The 21,699-nt window shown below is 32.9% G+C and overlaps 1 protein-coding gene across 1 annotated transcript in view; it reads left to right on the forward strand.

The window, feature by feature from the left end:
- LOC117169380 (discoidin domain-containing receptor 2-like) overlaps nucleotides 1–21,699 on the forward strand; it is a 294,163-nt gene that overhangs the window by 256,053 nt on the left and 16,411 nt on the right. Inside the window, exons 4-8 of the mRNA XM_033355738.1 lie at nucleotides 4,122–4,347; nucleotides 6,955–7,102; nucleotides 17,198–17,493; nucleotides 18,315–18,534; nucleotides 21,083–21,649. Of these exons, the coding sequence (XP_033211629.1) occupies nucleotides 4,122–4,347; nucleotides 6,955–7,102; nucleotides 17,198–17,493; nucleotides 18,315–18,534; nucleotides 21,083–21,649 (1,457 nt within the window). The remainder of the gene's footprint in view (nucleotides 1–4,121; nucleotides 4,348–6,954; nucleotides 7,103–17,197; nucleotides 17,494–18,314; nucleotides 18,535–21,082; nucleotides 21,650–21,699) is intronic.

Genomic DNA, 21,699 nt, shown 5'->3' on the forward strand with positions numbered 1-21,699 from the left:
TATTCCGATAACTCTCACAGTTCGCTTCTCGCAACAGCTGAACGCTAAGAGCTCAAAATTTTGCATTATCTGCAACACTGACAGCTCGAGAGAAACAGCGGTGGTAAAATAACGGCAGCATCAAGTGTGGTCATAACAGTCATATTAACAACCTGCTTCTCGCAACGTTAGAACGCGAAGCATTCAATATTTGCAATTATTTGCAACATTCACAGTTTGAGGGCAGCAATGATTCTTAAATAAGGTCAGTACCAGATGCTATTGTGCCAATCATGTATATCGTCGACTTCCAGCATCGCTCGAATGCTAAGCGGTCAATATTTTTAACTAACTGCAATATATATAGTTTGAGGGAGCAGTTGTGCTAAAATAAAATCAGTATCAAGTGCTATTATATCATATATCGTCCGCTAAAAGCAACGTTCGAACGCTAAGCGCTCAATATTCTGAATTAAATGCAACACTTGCAGTTTAAGGGTAGCAGCAGTCGTAAAAACCGGTCAGTATCATGTGCGATGGTGCCAATGATAAATATCGCGCGCTTCTCAAAACCCTTCAACTTTAAGTGCGCAAGATTTTATTATAACTGATACAATTACTACTTTGAGTGGAGAAATGGTGCAAAGTGAGCTTAATACCATGTGAGATCATTCAATCATATGTATCGTCTTCTTCCCGTAACGGTCGAATGCTAAGTGCTCGATATTATAAATTAACTGCAACACTGATAGTTTGAAGACAGCAATGGTTCTAAAATAAGGCGAGCATCAAGTGCAATTGGGACAATGTAGCATACAAGCTCCACTACCAGTTTGCATCAATACATTAGGTTTCGAGTAAGATCATGTTCTTTAGCTACTATTTCATTAAGAATAGACTAATTACATTTGAAAAATATTCTATATTCTTAAATTTAAGGATAAGAGGTGGCTGATAGAATTAATTTTAGCATAGAACGGCGATTCAGCATTTTGTAGGATTATCATCCTCAACTACTCCAGTCAACTTGCTCCGCTAGATATTCCCTGTCACAAACGTAACAATGTAAGTGATTTATAAACTACTTATTTCAACATATCTTTAAGATAATTTGTTATTATTTTTACGTTATAATTACATAATTGTTTAAAAAATCAGTAAACAAATTATTTACTTAACCACGACCGACTATGTAATAAAAACGTCATTAAAAGAAGGAAAGGTTGCTTAATATTATAAGAATGAACATATGAAATCTGTAAACTGTTTCTTATTTAGAATTTACAATAAATGAAATACATCATTTACATTTTTAAAACGGAAACTAAGTGAAGCTAGTTACAAGTAATAAAAAAAACCTCTTCTTTGTTATGGAACTTGTGAATAGCTTCACTCAGTTCATGATTAGCGTTTGATCCTTGTTGGAAGTGGGTGATATACATTATTGTCACAATAGTACTTGATAGTGACCACCTTTTAGGACTGTTGCTGCCCTGCAACTGCGAATTGTGCAAATTATTGAAAATATGGAGTATTTAGCGTTCGAGCGTTGCTGGAAGTCGACGATATACATGATTGGCACGATAGCATCTGCAACTGACCTTATTTAAGAATCATTGCTGTCCTCAAACTGTGAATGTTGCAAATAATTTCAAATATCGAGCGCTTCGCCTTCTAACGTTGCGAGAAGCAGGTTGTTAATATGAATGTTATGACTGCACTTGAAGCCGACGTTATTTTATCACCACTGTTTCTCTCGAGCTGTGAGTGTTGCAGTTAATGCAAAATATTGAGCACTTAGCGTTCAGCTGTTGCGCGAAGCAACATTTTGTGGTTGTTTTTGCTCTCAATGCTATGCAGATATATCATATGCACTGATTTTGAGAGCTTGGTGTCGTATATCGCTGGAACTATCCATTTTTTTTTTTAATTTTAAGGATATTTCATTGGCCCCTTATAACCTGCAATATTACCAAGTTTCAACCAAATCCACCGAAAGACATTTTCTCATGTATTGTGTGCGGGGTTCTTTGTTCAAAATCCATCCTTTTTTATTGAGAATTCAACAGACTTGTTAAAAATACGTCCTTTTGAGTTAAAATTCAACTTTTTTGTAGTAAATTTTTCCTTTGGACTGGAATGATCAATCGTTTTTTAACATTGTTTTTTTTCTTGACTGAAAAATCTCTCTTAGGAAAAAGTTTATTATTTTGTTTGAAACATTTTTTTTGAACATTTATTTTATTAGTATAAAATTCATCTCTTTGTTCGATCATTAAACTATTATATTGAAAATCAGTTTGTTTTTTGTTGACAATTAATCTTCTTAACTGAAAATGTGAATATTACATTCTTGGTTACAAATTTATCGTTTTTACTTGGAAATTTAATGAATTTCGTTGAAAATATATTATTTTCTTGAAAATTTATCTTTTTTTATTGGAAATATATCTCTTTGCTTAAAAAATTAAACTATTTTGTGAAAGAAATTGCAATGTTTTGTATGATAATCTTATTCTTCAGATAAAAAGAAGTGACTACATTATGCTTCAAAATGCGAAATAAGTAATTTTGTTTAGAACAATTATTTATTGACTTAAAAACTGTTGTTGAATTATAATATTTGAGATGAAAAAAATGTTGACGTAGAAAATAACAAGTTTTTATGTTCAGAAGTGTGATACAAGAGAATTTCTTCATAGCAGTTATTTATTACAATTACAATTGCTCTTTTTTTGGTCTCATTCGTGATTAGTAATTACTTTTATGTAATTTAACTGAAAAATCAATATACATAATGCATTCAAGCACGGAAATGCAGAAAATATCAGTTTTATCTATTAATTGGTGTATTACATTAATTAAATTAAGTAACTCTACATATAATAAAAGTTTCCTTTCATGAAGAGTAATAATAATAATTATTGCTGAGAAAATATAAACAAACAGAGCAAAGTAGGTCGTGCAAAATTTGTTTACTTCATGAAACAATTGCTTTCAATAATGCAGGTAGTCCTATCTTAGGTCATTCAAAAAGATGCAAGTTTGAAATTAGCTTTAAAATGTAAGGCTTTCTATTCCATTTTTTTAAATTTACTTATATGAGTCCTTAAATCTGGAAAAAATTTCATGAATTGTCTACCGACTTATGAGTACTATAAATGACAAAATAAAGAGTTTATCTTTAAAAACTTAAAAAAATGTAACCCTTTAAAGCTTTCAAATTGTAATATCGAAGCTACATGGAAAAAAATAATAAAAAATGCTAGAATACCTTGAAGATTGATGATTTAAATAAAACTTATGAAATTGATTCTAAAGAATATTTAATAAAAACGATTCTGTGTTCTAGAATTTTAACAAACAAGATTCTTTTAAAATTATGTGACTATTTGAAAGACACTCTATTCTACTTTACATTACTCATATAATTTAACATGATGAATGTAACTTTCGCTTTTAACCTTTGTGAATTTTTTTACCGTTTCCTTCAAAGGAAATTCTTTTCCATAAAAAATCTGACTCTAATTTACCCTCTCGCGTTACAAAGCGATTATTTGAGACTCCGAAGAACTCGGGGCACGCGCGTTTTTCATTATTTCCTTGTTTGACGCCGAGAGAAAATGAAACTAAGCACGCGAAAAATAAAGCAAGAGCTTTATTAATTTAGCATCAAAGGAGCATTTTCCATAAGTAACAGCCTAGCATTTGAACAGTACTCTCAATAATGAAAAATGATTCCCTTCTTCTTATTGCTTATCAATATTTAATAAAGTAATTAAAATACGAATTTTTCTTCTCAAAGCTAATTTCACTTATTCTTTAATCTTTTAGCAATAAAATTTAGAGGTGCAAAAACACTTTATATTATTCGCGGAAATGCTTGAGCTTTCTTTCTTGTTGATAGGATAAAACAAATTTGTTTTGCGGAACAGAGAGAGGATCTAAAAAAGGTATTTGCTGACCTGGAAGACTGATCTTTGTGTGTACTCTCTGGAAACAATTTTCTAGGTCCACTGAGTATTCTCTAACCTTTTCATTTAAATCTTTCTTTTTACGATGACTAGATTAAGGAATAAACTTTAGATGAGCCTGAATGTAATTTCAATTTAAAAATACTTTTTGTTTTGTTTGTTTTTTAGGATTCGCCAAGAGAAAAACGGTGGTGCTTGGTGTCCAAAGGCCCAAATCAGTAATGATATTCGAGAATATTTGGAAGTTGATCTAACTCAAGACCACTTAATCACCTGGACAGAAACGCAAGGTCGTTTTGGAAATGGCCAGGGTCAAGAATATGCAGAATCCTTTTTTCTGGAATACTGGAGGGGTTCAAAGTGGCATCAGTACAAAAATTTAAAGGGCGATAGCGTATGTAATATCCCTTAAATTAAAATATAAAAAATTCGAAACAATTTAATGCTTAGGCTTCAAAAAATTTGAAATTTGATCAAACTTCAAGAACCCCTTTCTTCTTAGGGGCCTAAAATCAAAATTAAATCAAAGCTGTCATTTTTACAGTACAGAATTAAAAAATTAAAAATCTATAAAATTCAATACATTTTTATTTTAAAGGTTCAAAATTACATCAATTTCAAATAAAAACATTCAAAAATAATAAATCTGGAATTTTCAATATTTAAAATACAAGAATGTAAAATTTAAGTTCGATAAAATTCAATAATTTTTCATTATAAGTCTTCAAAATCAAACTATTTCAAAAAAATGTTCAAAATTACACACTTTTAAAATATGAATCTAAAAAATTGAACAAATTTCAATAGTCTATTTTCAAAATAAATTTTTTTTTAAATTATAACTCTTAAAAATTGTAGGCATTTGAATCGGAAATCTTTATCAAAACTCAAGAATGTTCCATTACACAAATATGTAATAAATATTGAAGACTTTTCAATTTTAAAGCTTAAAAATTAAAGAATCGTTAATTTAAATAACAAACATTCAAAATTAATCAATCTTCAATTGTGATTCTCAAAAATTGAAGAAATTTCAAATTTAAATCTTGGACATTAATCTATTTCAGAAAAAACATTGAAAACTTCCTACATAGCTATATATATATATATATATATATATATATACCTGTAAATTGATTGATTTTCAATTCTGTATTCTTGAAATTCAAGTATTTTCAATTAGAACTTTACTAAATTCTAGAACTTTAAATTGTATATCTCGCAGATTTAAAAGATTTATACGCCCTTAAAGTTAAAGACTTTTTCATTGTAAATCATCAAAATTACATCTTTTTTAATCATACACATTAAAACTTAAAGAATTTTTAATTGCAAATCTTTAAGATAGTCAAATAACAGATATATTTTTGAAACTTTTATCACTTTAAAGCATCAAAATTCAACATCCAACATGTTAACAAACTTTCCGTCGTAAATATCTGGCATATGAATCAGTGTCAAAAATGGAAAATATCGGAAAGACTGAAAATTACAGAATCCGGCTATTTGTACCAGAATTTCAGTAAAAACTGTTCCTTTTCCAATTCGCGCTATTTATACCGAAAAAATGCACCTATTGTACTGAAATTTTAGCACAGGCAAAGACGGCCATGTTTTAAATGAACAAAGAAAACGTTTCGTAACGTAATTTCTTTTATTTACCCAAAAATAAATTTAAAATTAATAAAATCATTCTTAATTTAAACAAATTTTATTAGAACATGTAACTATTTATTCTATTAAAAGAAATGTTCTTTGAATCAAAGAATATTTTTTTGAGTTTATTTAGTATGTTTTATTTTTCTAAAGTTCATTTAAAAGATAAAATTTTGCACTTTTTTTACAATTTATTTTATTGAATAATGCTGTTTACGATAACTTTATATTTTTAACAACAATTTAGAAGATTGATATTATCTACTCAAGTTTATAATTTCAAAAATGTTTAAAAACGGTTTGTTTTTATATAATTGAGAATCTTTGAAATACTGTGAAATAGTTGAATGAAAAAATGTAATTTGTGATTTTCTATTATTTTTTTATGTCGTCAAAATTTGAATTTTTCCAAAAAAATCGAAAAGGTGTCATGATAATCTTGTAGGGCATTTAAAAAGCAAAATTTTTCTTCTCTTGACTTTTTTTCATATCGTGCATTATTTGGCCTAAAATGTTCACTTTCGTGTGTTCGTCTTTTTAAATACTATGATTGTCCGTACAGAAAATTTTTGAATCTTAAAAAAAGTGGTAAAAAATATTTAAAATGAACGCACTTTTTCCATTTGTATCAAAAATGGCTGGCTAAAGAACTTGACTTTCATTTTAAGATACGAAAAGAGTGTCTCAAAGGACAATCCAATCTGTCAATTCTTTCGAAAGTTATCGTGCTAACAAAAAAACCATCCACGAACAAATAGACAGACCGACAGATAAAGAAACAGACCGGCAGACAAACACAGTTGCAAAAACCTGTTTTTTTTTTATTCAGGGGGTTTGAAAACGTGGACATTTGAAAACAACTGGGGGGGGGGGGGTAAATTTTACACAAATCTAATACCTTCTCTGGTGAGAATGTAATGAAATCACTAATCTAATTACACGAAAATTGAAATTTATAACGTTATTAAAATCTTTTATTATAATTACTGAAATTTAACGTTAAATTCTACTTTTCGATACGTGGATTTTCTATAGTATTGATTAAAATCCCCCTCAAAAACTGTAACTTAGATATGTAATTTGTGGACAGCCCCTTAGTAATAATAAATTATTGCTAAAGATTCGTGATAATATTTTTGTAAATCAACAACATTTGAGATAAATGAAAATTCTTTATAGTTTTTGTACCACCTTTTTTGAAGGGTTGGTGTTGAACCCTTGCAGTCTAATTAGTGTTACAATGTAGCGATTTTGCTCAGCTGTAAGATTTTTATCTATTTGTTTGGATGATGTGTGTATTTAATTAAGATCATTAGGGGGCATTAATCTCGAAAAATATGTTTAGGTCCTACGAGGGAACAGCAATACATATCTGGTCGAGAAACAGAAGTTGGATCTACCCTTTGTGGCTAGCAGGGTCCGATTCGTCCCTTACAGTCAGCATCCACGCACAGTCTGCATGAGGGTTGAGATTTATGGATGTGTCTGGGAAGGTACGCCTTGGTATTTAATCTGCGGAAAAAAAATTTGAAAATATATCATCAGATATTTTGATTAAGGCCATTAATATTTCGAAATGAATCGTGTTCATCTCAAATTCCACACTGATTCTCATCCACATAAATCAGATTTACACTAAGAGCCGAACACAATAAAATTCGGTACCCTTAAGTTTGCTTCCATTAATTAGAAAAGATTCTCAAAAATAAATCAATTTTTTTCATTAAATGTCTGTAGTAATATTTCTTCATTAGGAAGTTTCAGAACTAGATTTGTAGTAAATTGAGAATAAAAATGAAAAACAGGACGGAGTGAAAAAGTAGAAAATATCTTTAACTTTTAATAAAAAAACAGTACCATTAGTTTATTTTTAATCTATCGCAAATTACCATATTCAAACAAATTTGCACATTTTGTATTACTACAAAATAAAATAAAGTTTTTATTAGTTTTATGAATGATAGATGAAGGGTGGCAGTACGGAACCAGATAAATAGCATAATCGGATTTTTTCAGAAAACCGAACTGCGTAGGGCGCGCGACTGTTGGTTCTCGCGCTTCGAGCTCGATAATGCACTTACCTCGCGCTTCGCGCTCGATTTTTCTGCCTAGACTTTTTAAAACTAAAGTTGAAAATATCGACAACAGTAATTTGTAGATTGTGAATTCTCTTTTGTTAAAGCTCCTTCGGCTTTAACGAAAACATTCTTATCACGTATCTCGTGCTACGCACTCGAGTTTATCCCTGCAATTTTATATCATTCCCATAATTGTATATTATTATAATTCATGACTTACATTGGTATTAGAACAAGCGTAGTTTTATTGTCCCGTTTAAAAAAATGCGAATTCTTTGAAAAAACTTGTTGTTAAATATCTTATTGCGACTTTTGTCGTTTTTCCATTTTTTGCTCTTCTTTTTGTGCTTAGTTTTTTGCTCATTTCCAATGTGTTTTTAGAATTTAAACTGTACACATACGGTCTACTGAGCAACCTTACCCTTTTTAACTTCTAAATTATATATATATATTTTTTTTCTTTATTTTATTTATTTTTTATACCTCTAGGATCAAACCGTAGGGCCTATGACAAAGCCACCGACCGCATCCTCGGGTTGCGGATAAAGGGTGCATGTACCAAGGGTTTCTGCTGAATATGGTTACAAAAAAATAGGCAGTCGCGGACAATTGTCCAGTGGAGGTCCCAAAGGAATTAACCCCTAAGCGGAGGTGTGAAAACCATGCCAAAAGCTGAATGGCCCCTGGTTGAGGTGTCTAGAACGGTGACTCTGGGATACCGGGCGACATCTCAGAGTGCATAGCCTTATCCTTGCATGCGGGGCTCTACAAGGATGGACGAACCCCTTTCCCTAGCTTCTTGTGGGAACAACAATGACCACACCAAACATAGTTGTAGTAAGTGCGGTTCAAAACAACAGAACGCGCAGGGCTCCCGACAATGGGTAGGCCAACAATGCCGACCACTCTAGAGCTAGGGGAGCCAATGAAAATGGATTCAATGCGATGGATCGGCGGAATTTCGGGACCTTTAGGTGGATGGAGCGACTGAATCACGACTTGCTACAGTGCTACGATGTGAGTGTGGCCCCTGAACGGGGTTACGTGGCACGGTTGCATGCTCTGTGGTGCGAGAAACACCCGGAACTATCGCACTTTTCGCAGCAACGTCTGCGAAACCATGCCGAACTACTCCGAAAAAGGGGCTATGTAAGCGAAACGCCTACTCTACCACAGCTATAACAAGCCGGCAACAGAAAAAGAGAGGCGACACTAAGAACAACAGCGGGCAGGCATCCAATAGAAGAAGAGCGATGATTTATGGCCCGGAGAAACATCAACACCAAGGTTTCTCTCAAGCCTAAAGATCAGGCTGATATGGATGACATGCTTCGTGGACATTTTTCCGGAGAATCCGACCTCTGGGCTATCAATTATTGTGTGTATAATGGAGCGAGAGCTTTGGCCGATGCGAACAGTAAAACAAAACCAACGGTTGTTCATAAGACCAAAAGACGAATGCATCAACTTGCCATAAAGACAGGCTGGGCAAGACAGTACGCATCGCGCATTCAGTGTGTGATTGACTACATCACATCTGGCGGGAATTTTACTGCCAAGGTTCGAAAGTTCGCGCGCAAACTCCGGACCCGTTATCACACACTTGACAAGTCAAAGCTGCTGACCATCAGGCAGCATATTTTTGAGAGAATACGGATACTATCTGACGCTAAGAGAAGTCTAGAGCGGAGGGAGAGGTGGGTCAGAAAAAATCAACAGTTTCTCTCTGACCCATCTCGACTCTTCCAAGACCCTCCAGTTACTGTCGACCTCCCGCCCAAACCAGAGGAGCTCGAAGTATTTTAGAGAGAAGTCTACGAAATGCAGCATAGACTGGACGAAGGCTCAGAAAATATAAATAGCTTCAAGGGGCCGCTTTGAAAAACCAGATTTACTATCTTATCTGGAAAAAATCGTGTGACAACTAACAAGGTCACCTTTCAGAGAGGTGTCTTTCAGGGCGACATCATGAGCCCACTCCTCTTTTGCCTTACATTATTGCCACAGATTTGGTCTTCCGAACTGTCGGCGAGAAACAAAGTATCTGTAAAGAACATGCTTGCCGTCCCGGTAGTACTCTATTCATTTGGAATAGTTCTATGGACGAAGAACGAGCTCAGATCCCTTGATATCGGGACAAGAAAGGTTATGCACATGAACAAAAACACCCGGTAAGAAGCCTTGCATCAAAAAGTATTAGAAAATTTTAATCCCTAAGAATGCCGTTTCTGTCCATAGGTTTTTAATTATCATTAGGTGGCGAAAATTATAAGATTTCAATCCCTTTTAAAGTCGATCGGAGCTGTCAGACGTAACCTCGAATACATTAAAAACACAATTTTCGTTTGAAGCATTAGAACGCGCTCTAAAAGCATGAAATTTGCCAAATATAGTAGGATTGTATGTAACAATACATTTCTTTATCGTCAAATGTTCGCTTTGTTCAAATATTATCAATTGAAAAAATATAAAATCATGATAAAAAATTTAAAAAATTATTTTTCACCAAAACCTTCTATGTGGAAATTGATCTGACATCGTGAAATGACCGACGCTATGTTTTAAAAAGCTTTTTGCCTGATTATTATTCGAAAAACAGTTAAATAAATGTAGCAAAATTTGCTAAATTGAAAAGGATTAAAATTTGTCTAATTCGTGGTTGCTTTGTGGTATTCAGCAAAATATTGTCAGCGCTACGTACAGAAAGGGATTCAATTTGAGAGCTAACTTCAACTGCCGTGGATATTCAAAACGGGAGGACAAAAACGGGATCCAGAAATAGTCAATATTTCTTACGTTAACACTGAATGAATGAAATTTATCAATACTTTTTAATGCAAGTCTTTTTACCGGGCATGCATCTTAAGTCTTCTGTTCCGCGACTGTACATCTCACGCCGTCAATGTGGTCGCGGAATATTGAGTCTAGAATGTCTTCACAACAGTCTTATTCTGGGTACAACACATAGAGTCGCAAATGGAAGAGACCCTGTTCTTAAAATGGTCAGGAATCACGAAGAAGTGAGCAAAGGAGCGTTTCTGTATAAAGCAGCGGAGAAGGCTGCTGAAACACTCGGATTTAACTTCAGTATTAGGGGTAAACAGCTCCTCGATAAGAGGATGCACGGTATCTTCTACAGAAATTTGGAGGATAAGTGAATGTCGTGTGAGCTAACGTTTGCTTTCCTTAAATCGCCTGGATTGAAGTTTGGTACGGAGGGTTTCATTTTGGCATGCCAAGACGGTGTCATTTCCACCTTAACATACCGTCGCCACATTTTGAGCCAAGACATTCCCGATGATAGCTGCAGGGCGTGCCATGCACACCCCGAGCATTTAGCTCACATACTATCTAATTGTCCAACTCACGCGGAAACGACCTACATCCAAAGGCACAATGCGGCACTAAGAGTGCTTTATTACCATCTCTGTCACTCTTACGGCATTAACCTTAATATCGCTCCTTTAAATGCTCCTAGGGAAATCGAGTCAATTGTGGAGAATGGGAATTGCCGCATATACTGGAACTTTATATGATCGACAATTTTTTCTGTTCCACACGCGAGGCCAGACGTGGTTCTTTTTCACTTCGGGAAGCGAACCATATTCGTTATCGAATTTTCAGCACCAGCTGACAAAAACATCATAGCCAAGGTGAATGAAAAGAAAGAGAGGTATACCTTATAAGGAATTGCAACGATTGTATCAGGAATATTCTGTTAAACTAATCGTTCTATTCATCGGTGCTCTTGGAGGTGCCAAGCTTTCACTCGTTAATAGCCTGAAAAGCATTCCTGCGTGTCAACAATGTATTAAAACACTTTCACGAAAAATGCAGAAGGCGGTAGTCCTTAGGTCGCACCGTGTTCTCAGGGTGCACGAAACTTTTGCCGGATCGTCGTATTGATTCCGTTACAGATTGTAACCACCTATCTCACGGTCGTGAGACGTGGTTCTGGCTGAAATTTTACCACGATTTCGCTGGGAACGAGTGGAATTTTTCAGATTAGCACCCATTCCCGGTGAAATCCTGTGGTTGTCCTTATGACAAATTTTTAGTATATATACATATCTATATATCGATGCGTCCTAACGGTAGGGTGCCAACGCACGCGACACGACTTGACGGTACTTAACCAAAAATAAAAGCAATAGAAAACTAACCAAGAAGTTAGCGCTAGAAAGTCTTGCTCGCGTAATTGAGCAAGATGAGGCTAGAAGTTGGCCAAAACTAAAAGGTGCTCACTCGCTTCATCAAATCATGAAAGTTCTTTCTCGGGCAAGCAAATCATAAAGGTTGCCACTTCTCGCATTTAGATTATGAGCGAGAAGTGGCACCTTTATGCTTTACTCGCCCGAGATAGCACTTTAATGTCTTGATGGAGCGAGTGAGCATCTTCTAGTTTTGGCCAACTTCTAGCTCCATCTTGTTCAATTCTGCGATCTAAAACTTTCTAGTTCTTACTTCTTGGTTAGCTTTTTATTGTTAATATTTTTCGTTAAGTATCATCTAGTCGATTGCGTGCGTTGGCATCCTATCGTTAGGACGCCTCGATATATATGTTTATAATTATGTATATATATATTTTTTTGAAAATACATTATTATATTTGAGAATATTTGAAATACTGTTGAAATTTTGCATGAAAAAATGTAACTTTTGGATTTTCCATTATTTTTAAGGGTAGGGTGAGACGATATGAACATAGCTGTCCTTTTCACGTCAGTATTTAAAATCTGCTAATTCATTGCTTGAAAGTGAAGCGTTACATAAATTCTACAAAAATTTTTCATAAAAATTTTGCCAAAATAAAAGTAACTGAAAAAGTATATGCGGAATTAGAAACGAAAATAAAGAACAAGTACGCTTGGCTCATATCGCCTCATACCTCGGGCGGGATGAGCCAGGCAATGGGGCGAGATGGGTCACTGAATTAAATGACTTATTATATATTATCTGTGATTAAGAGTCTTGTTAAATTTGAGGATTTTAAAATAAAGCATATCTAACACATACCTTTCCAAAATTGAACGGAAAATTTAAAGTATTCAATTTTAAAATGATGTAATCATTTATCCTAACCTCTGCCGTAACTAGCATTGCAAAGAGTAAATAGAAAGACGAATTATATCCACATATCTTTTAATACTTGTATTACAGGAATAAATATATCAATTTTTCGACTTGACAATGTACATTGTCTCAGAAAAAGATAAATTCTACAATACGTAAACTCCCAAATACTATACTGGTCTATTGCAATGACTGCAGGACACTGAATTTCATATATATATTAAGGTATTAAACCGTTTTTCTAAACTTCTTCCGTATTTTTAAACCACAACAATATTTTTCTTATTTGCATAGCATTTTACGAGTTTTCAAACAAAGTTATTTAAGAAATACACACAGAAAAACAGTGCTCTATCTTCTGGTTGACAGTAACTCATATTATTTTATTATACCTATAACAGTGCTGCTGCACTACTTTTTCTGAGAATTTTTGTCGCCAAGATTAGTTTTTTATACGTTTACACCATTATTAACACCCTGCACAATCTGATAATATGGAACATTGCATCCTAACCTACTGACTGCTACACTAAGAGGTCAGGTTGATGCACAGGAAGAGGTGGCTCATTCCGCCTCATATGCCACTTTTGAGTCAAATCAAAATTTCACCTATTTCGGTTTTACAATTATATATAAATCTGTTGAAAACTTAAGGTATGATAAATAAGCTATCTAAATAGCTACTGGAAAAACATTTAATATGTGATTTTTCATGATTCTTGAACTGTCTAAACAAATGCAAAATATCAGAATACAGGTCTTAAAATTTGTGCTTTAGTTTTTTCCAGATTTATTCAACATTAAGCAAAAAAAATTCAAAAAAGAAGTTTGATAATGTTTTTCCCGCTATGAATACAAAAAGTATGTACAAAATAAATCATAACCTACGAGAAAATTACGTGACTCATCTTACCCCCTATGTTCATCTCGCCCCGCCCTACCCTATGCTGTCAAAATTTAATTTTTAATTTATCAAGAAAATTCGAAAAGTTTTTATGATAATCTTCTAGGGCATTTATAAATAAAACTTTTTCTTCTCTTGCCATTTTTTTATATCGTCTGTTAATTGGCTTAAACGGTTCATTTTCGTGTGTTTTTTTGAATTTTGTAAATGCTATAACTCTAATAATTTTTAATTTTCTAAAAAAAGTTATTGGATAAATTCTTCGACTCTTTAAATACTATGAATAAACATACAGAGAATTATTGAATTTTGAAAAAATGGTCTCAAAAATATTCAAAAGGCGCTCACTTTTTGAATTTGTATCCAAAATGACTGGCTAACGAACTTGACCTTTAGTTTAGGACACTAAAAGAGTGTACCAGAGGCCAATCTAATAGAATCATTTTTTAAAAATTTATCTTGCTGACAGACAGACAGGTATAAATACATACAGACAGACCGATAGACAGACACATTCGTAAAAACCTATTTTTCGGATTCAGGGGGTCTCAAGACGTGGACATTTAATAAAAACTGGAGGGCAGGGGTTGTCAAATTTTACAAATATATAATACCTTCTCTGCCGAGAATGTAAAAAGAACATTATTGAAATTTTGTTTGCTTTTCCTTCGGTGAAAAAATTCTATTTATTTATTTTAGCTTAGCTTGTGTCGTGTGTCGAAAAATTTAATATTTGTATTTTCAATGTTTTTTTTTATAAATAAAACAAAGACTACGTGTCCTATGAAAAGTGATTAATAACAAATTTGTAGATATTTTTTGAGTGTACAGTGTTTGTCTTATTTTTTTCCTATCTTGTAGACTTTAACCGCAAAATGCAATTTTTGATTATTGATTAATTTTTGTGCGGTCAAAATTTGAATTTTTCGAAAAAATTCAAAAAGTCTATATGATTATCTTGTAGGGCTATCGAAAATCAACCTTTTTTTTGAAGTACTATGAACAACTGTACACAAAATTTTTGAAACATGAAAAAATGTGCACTCAAAAATTTCCAAAATGAGCTCACTTACAGTATTGTGATACAAAATGTCTGACTAACGAACTTGGCATTTAGCTTAGGACACGTACAGAGTGTCCCAAAAGCCAATCTAATAGATTAATTTTTTTCAAAAGTATCGTACTCATAGACAGATAGGCATACATACAGACATAAAGAGAAACATAACGACAGACAGATAGACACATTCGTAAAAACCTGTTTTTCGGATTCAGTGAGTCTCAAAACGTGGACCTTTTATTAAAAACTAGGGGGGTAAAATTTTATACAAATCTAATACCTTCTCTGATGAGAATGTAAAAATGATTTATTTTTCGTGAATAATTTTTGGATCATTCTGTTCTTATTTTTAATCATAAAAACTAGCATTAAAATCATGAAAAGTTAAATTTTTTGAAATCGCACGCACGCGACGAAAAAGAAATTAAAAGACAAAAGTTGTGATAAGAATGAGCCCACGCAGCGGGCACATTTTTTACTGTTAATGACGTTTTTCATGACTGAAGCCAAAACTACGCATCCTATCGAAAAGTGATTGATAACAAATTTGAAGATCTTTTTCAAATGCACAATTTTTGTGCGCTCATCTTTTACCCTATTTTGCACATTTTAGCCGAAAAATGTAATTTTTGGACTTTTTATTATTTTGTATGCTGTCAAGATTTGAATTTTTCATTTTTCAAGAAAATTCAAAAAGTTTTTTTGATAATCTTGTAAGGCATACAAAAATCAACAATTTTCGTCTCTTGATTTTTTTCATATCGTGCGTTATTTGGCTTAAAATGTGATGCTAATTCAGGGGGTCTCAAAACGTGGACATTTGACAAAAATTGGGGGGTCACATTTTACACAAATCTAATATCTTTTCTGATAAGAATGTAAAAAGTTTAATTAGAAAGTTTATTCTCTTTTTGGGTAGTGGATGTCGAGGTTCTTTTGCCATCGAAGAATTATGGCATTTAACAAGCTGTTTCAACCTCTGCTCACAGTTTGAATAAAAATGCGAGAAAAATAAACGTCCGTTGATTCAACGTTACCTCTATCGAGTGAATTCAATATGAGTAACACATCATTTTGTATTTACTTATAATTTTATTAAATTGGTAGATTATCTTCATAATTCACAAAATATGCAAAACTATTCATCAAGGTAAAAATTAATTTGTCTGTTTAAATTTGATTCGAATGTTCTACAAGATTTCACTAGCTTTTTTAGACTTGTTTCTTACATAAATATATTAAATTATTTTATTTTTACATGAAAAACTTATTTTTAAAGTTTAAGAGTAAAAAAGGTAACATTTATGTGGATGATAAAACTTAGAAAAATTCAAGATCTATAATGTAGAATTGTATTTAATCAAGCTAGACTTATACTATTCATAATTCGAGATATCTCAAAATTAGGATTTTCAACATATTTTATAAGGTAAAAAAATTATTTCTGAATGTAAACACGCACACTAGTAAAAAAAATATTTTCTCTTTTTTCGGATTTTCAACAATGCATGTCTGTCATTCTGTGGTACCGAGATCTTTAATTTTTATTTTCTCGGAACAGGATATCATAAAATTGAATGTTTGATTTTTAATCACTATCCGAAGCCGATTTTTAAAACTCATACCAATTTTAGTCTAAAAATTGTTGATGAATTTTCTTATTATTTGCTCATTTTTTACATCAAACCTTCTTTACCGTATTAATAAACTTAATACCTCCGGGGTATATTGTTATTTTTTATTTTAACTGCAGATTTAATTTATTATTGCATTCCGCAGCCAAGCCTGCTGCTATTTTATTTATTTGTCAACCATTTTCTCGATACTGGATAACTTTTTTTTATTAAACTTTTCTGGCTTCAATGCAGCAACACTCTATCTTGGAAGTGGATTTTTCTTTTATGCTTGAATATTAGTTTCGATTTCACAGAATGCTTCCTCGCTCTCATGAAAAATTTCCATTTTGGGGGTTCTCTAGTTCTGTTATGCTGCCCTTTAAATATTTAAATAAATAGCATTACTTTCAATACTTGTCAAGTAAAATTTTGTATATAATTTAAGGAGGAATTTATTTGTTAAATTAAATTTTTAGCCGTTGTCTTGCGCTCACGCAATAGTTTCACATAGTTTTTACATGAAGCTTTTACTATCTTTTTTATAATTAAAGAATTTTTTACAGTTTTAACGTCTTGAGATACTTGAAAGGGTCGTGCCCTACCTCTAAACCATTTTTTTAATCTCAAAAAATTGCGAAAAATTATTTTTATAAAATAACACAACATGAGGAGTTGGCAGTTAAAACAAGCAAACAATAATTTATTTGGACCACACTAATGATATTCATCTAAGAACATAACCAAACAGTTTTTGGATACTTTTTAATCGAACCTATCGATGATTTAGGAGCACTGTGAATATTGAAATAGAGTTCAATTTCCTTAGGATATAAAAATCATCCAATTATTTATTGCAGAACGAATAGTAAGATACAAGTCTCCCAAGGGAGTGACATACGGTCCTGATGGATGGGGTCTCCAAGATTCCTCGTATGACGGAAATGAGAGGAATGATTTAATGGTGGATGGACTAGGACAGCTCACGGATGGGATCATCGGTGAAGATCCTGAAAGTCTTGTCTCCTCATCCCCTACAAACTGGGTCGGATGGAACAACCAGGATTCGGTTGAACTAATCTTCGAGTTCAGCGATTTCCGGGAATTCGAAAATTGCACCGTACATGTGGCTCATATTCCGAAAAAAGAGGTCAAGGTTAGTGGAAACTTTGATACCTCCAAGTATTTTATTACCAAATTGTACTAAAAATGTACTATACTTGGAACATTATATTAAAAATCAAAATCCCTGATGAATTCATCATTCAAAAAGATAAATTAATTTGTTAACTATTATAGACCCCACATTTCTGAAAATATTATTGATCTTACCGCACCTTCTTTCGTTCCTGAATTTTGTCGAAGTCCACTCTTGAATTATTGATGGAAACATATTGAGCAGAACAACAGCTAAGGATATAAAATCCAAACACGATAGGAATAATTTCAATAAAAAAGCTGTTGACTCCTCTCCACCAAAGCCCGGAATTCAACATTACAGACAATGAAATAAAGCCCTTAAAACCGATTTAGTGTTTCTATTAAATTCAAATAAAATTCGGGAATAGAATTGAAGGTTTTCCGATCGAATCGAGTGAGTCTCGATAGCATCAACCCCAAAAAGGGATCATTTCACCACAATTCTTTCTATTGAAGCCTACCATGAGAGTTCGGGTAAATTAACTTGATTGATGGGTATTGAGTGTAAATGTTTTATTGAGAGACCAAACCGAGAATTAAATTTACTTAGAACCAATTTCTTATCCTTTAATCAAAAGTTATCTATTTAATAAATCATAGATTACACAAATGTGATCGATGAACTTGGAACGTATTTGTTCTCGGAATATAGTCTGTCAAAGAAGAGATCAGTCTTGCTTAAATGAAAATAAACTCCTGACTCTTCTCTTGAGCCAAAGAAAGAAATATCTTAGAAAGCATCTTAACTGATAATTGTTTTCTTTTTCCAATGTTTAGGTATTCTCATCTGCCCTCGTTGCGTTTTCCTTCGATGGAATCCAGTTCCAATCTAATCCAGACAAAATAGAAGTTACAGAAGATATCAAAACAAATTCAATCAGCATATCAATTCCTCTATTGTCAAGAGTCGCTAAATTTGTGAAATTGGAACTAAAGCCGCAATCAAAATGGTTGATGATAAGCGAAGTGGATTTTGAAACTCGCAAGATTCAACTTTGTGCGATACCAACAGGTGAGTCATTCTTTTAATCCTGAGGTGGTTTTTATAAATTAAATCCTTATTCGTTGATAAAATAATGATAGAAAATTGTATCCGGTGATAGTACAAACCTTTTATACATAAGCAGTATCCATCTTTGTCTCACATTTCTACAAAATTTGAATATCTATTTAGTTAAGGAAGCCTATTTCATTATATTTCATCATATCATCGGCTATTTTAAATGATAAAATTCTATAAGTTTATTTCACATTATCTATTAATGTCTTAGTATATTACAAAACTTTATAAAACGGTTAGAAAAGGATAGAATAATAAGAGACTCAAATTGAAGGGTCAAATTCCAATTACATTTTTTAATTTAAATGTTACCAATATTTAAACCAAAAATCTTTCAAGTTTGAATTACTCAAAATTCGAAACCTTTTGAATAATAAAACTGTACATGCTTTATCAAATATATTATTATTCGTTTTAAATTCTGGTAAAACAGGCAATAATTTTGATAAGGGAAAGAGAAGAAAAACTGATATGATAGAAGAGGCTATAATTGTCAGAAAGAATGGTAGGGGTAAAAGCGATAATAGACAATAGAGAATAATGAATAGAGAATAGCGAATAGAGCATAGAGAATAGAAAATAGAGAATGGAGAATAGTGAATAGAGAATAGGGAATAGAGAATAGAGAATAGAGAGTAGAGAATAGGGAATATGAAATAGAAAATAAAACAATTGAAAAGAGAAATAAGATAGAAAGGAATAGAGGTAGAAAAATTTGGTGGATGGAGAAACAGGAAATAAAATTGTAAAATGCGTAGGAACAGAATAGAAGAGTTGAAAATTGATTAAATAAGGCTATTCGAAGTAATAGAAAAGGATATATTTATTAGAAAAAAGAAAAGTAATCAAACTGAACAGAAGAGGATAAAATTGTTGGTTAGGAGTAGGATGAACTGGTAATAACTAATAGAAAAAAGTATGATACTGGGATTATAAGTAAATATAAATCGAGATAGGAAATGAGAGTGCCCTTCTAAATACAGATATAATGATAAGAAAGATGAAGGAAGACTGATTAAATATAGTTTGACTGCTTTTGAATTCTGAAAAAGCTGGTCGAATTCTGTTGACATGAAGAGAATAAAGAAAAATAATATAATTCTCAGAAATAAGAATAGCATCAAAAATGACGAAAAGGGTGATAAAAGCATAGATCAGAATGACTTAGAAAGTGCAAAGTGTAAAGTCATAATATGTGATAGAAAAGGATAAAATCAGAATATGTGTGGTTAGATCTTTTTGAAAAAGAAATGAACATAATAAAAATTAGTCAAATTAGGTGCCATGAGCATTAAAAAAAGAGTTTGCTAGCCTATTAAGACATTAATTAAGCATGAGTTTGAAGTTCGTAATGTTTACAAATACCTCTAAAAAAATATATTTTTAAATTCAAAATGTTTTCACTGAATATGGCAGTATTTTGTGCCAAAAATCGTTCAAATCTCCCCCCTAGCCCTATCGCTCCACCTTTCTCCTCTCCTCACGTATCATATCCTATTCTATTCGATTCTATCCTATAAATATCCTATTCTACTTCCTCTCCACACATATTCAATATTTCCCCTCAATTACCCTTCATTCACTCTCCTTGTCTACTTCCCATCCTTCACTTCTCCTACTTCCTCTCCCCTCCCTCTAGGACACAAGGTAACGCCAAAGTTAGCCTATTTGTTAAACCTCCCTAGTGACCTGGGGAAAAATATAAAAATATGTTACAGGTACCAAATTAGTCGCCATTGAAAACAAAAATGAGTATCGCTTTTCTTTTTTAAAACAGGTCAAAAAATTACCCCTATTTAGGAGTTAAGAAGAACCCAGAAAATGAAAATATAGAAAATACCACTAGTTATAAAATCATTTTTCACATCAACCCCTTATCGTTCAAGAAAATACGTGACTTTTCTTTTTTGAGGTTTATGTCATAGGGAAAATACAATAAAAAATGATTTTATAATTACTGGTAGTTCCTATTTTTTAATTTTTGGGGTCTTCTCAACCACTAAATAGAGGTCGCTAACGAAGTCCAAAATATAGGCTAAAAAACAGCTTATTTTGGCGACTCTCTTTGTTTAGGGTAAGGGTGAAGGCAGATAGCTTACAGCTAAAGACGGCTACGAAACGGGATAAAGTCGGGTAGGGTAACGCGTGAAGTCATCTAGGGCCTAGTTTACGGGGTAAAGTCGTTTAGGGACTTACTCTACTTCCGGCCCAGCAAAAAAGTACAAAGGACGGACACACACCCGACCGAAACTATAAGGTTATCTGCCCGGGGCTACAAAACCCTGAAAATCGATAAGTAGGATAAAAAGATGGATGGATAAAGATGAAACAGAGAATTATAAAATGGAGTTGAATTGAATGGATTAAAATATAAAACTATTCTTTCAGAATATTGATAAATTTTTATCACGTTTTTCCGGCAAGGCAAAGTTGAATTATTTTTCAAATTATTTATTGTTAAAGCTGAACCTCTTTTTAATTTCAGCTGCACGAAATATATCCTCAGAGGTATCAGATCAGTTCTTCCGTGCCTGTGAAAATGACTCAGAATCGAATGAGACGATCGACAAGAACGCCTTTGTAAATGAAACTGTCTCTGATATAAACCCTAATTTGACACCTGATGCCTTCCCAATCAATAATTCTCAGACGTATATTGGACTCATAAGCGGAGTCTTGACAGTTGGGGCTTTATTGCTGACTTGTACAGTCTTCTTGCTGAAGCAGAGGGGTCGAAATAAGGTGGCCCTCCTTCAGAAACACACAGCTCTGCTCTGTGGATCCCCAAAACCTGGAATCACGATCAACATGAAAGATATAAAAATAGCCAATCCGATTGTTGTCAATGCCTTGTCTCAATCGAGGCTTTCTATCAAAAGTAAAAGCTTTTTTAGTGATGACAACACAATTAGAAGTAGTGAGCATACAAGTGAGTATGAACCTTGCAGTGCCTATGAGAGGACCTACAAACTTTTCTCTGAAGAAAATCTAGCTTACGAACCTCCCTCTCACAAAGCCGAACATTACTCTACTTGCAAAAGTGAATACAGTGGTGAGGAATCATTATTAATATTAAACTTAATTTATTTTAAAATTAATATT

This window comes from Belonocnema kinseyi, chromosome 3 (assembly GCF_010883055.1).
Source record: "Belonocnema kinseyi isolate 2016_QV_RU_SX_M_011 chromosome 3, B_treatae_v1, whole genome shotgun sequence".
NCBI lineage: Eukaryota > Metazoa > Arthropoda > Insecta > Hymenoptera > Cynipidae > Belonocnema > Belonocnema kinseyi.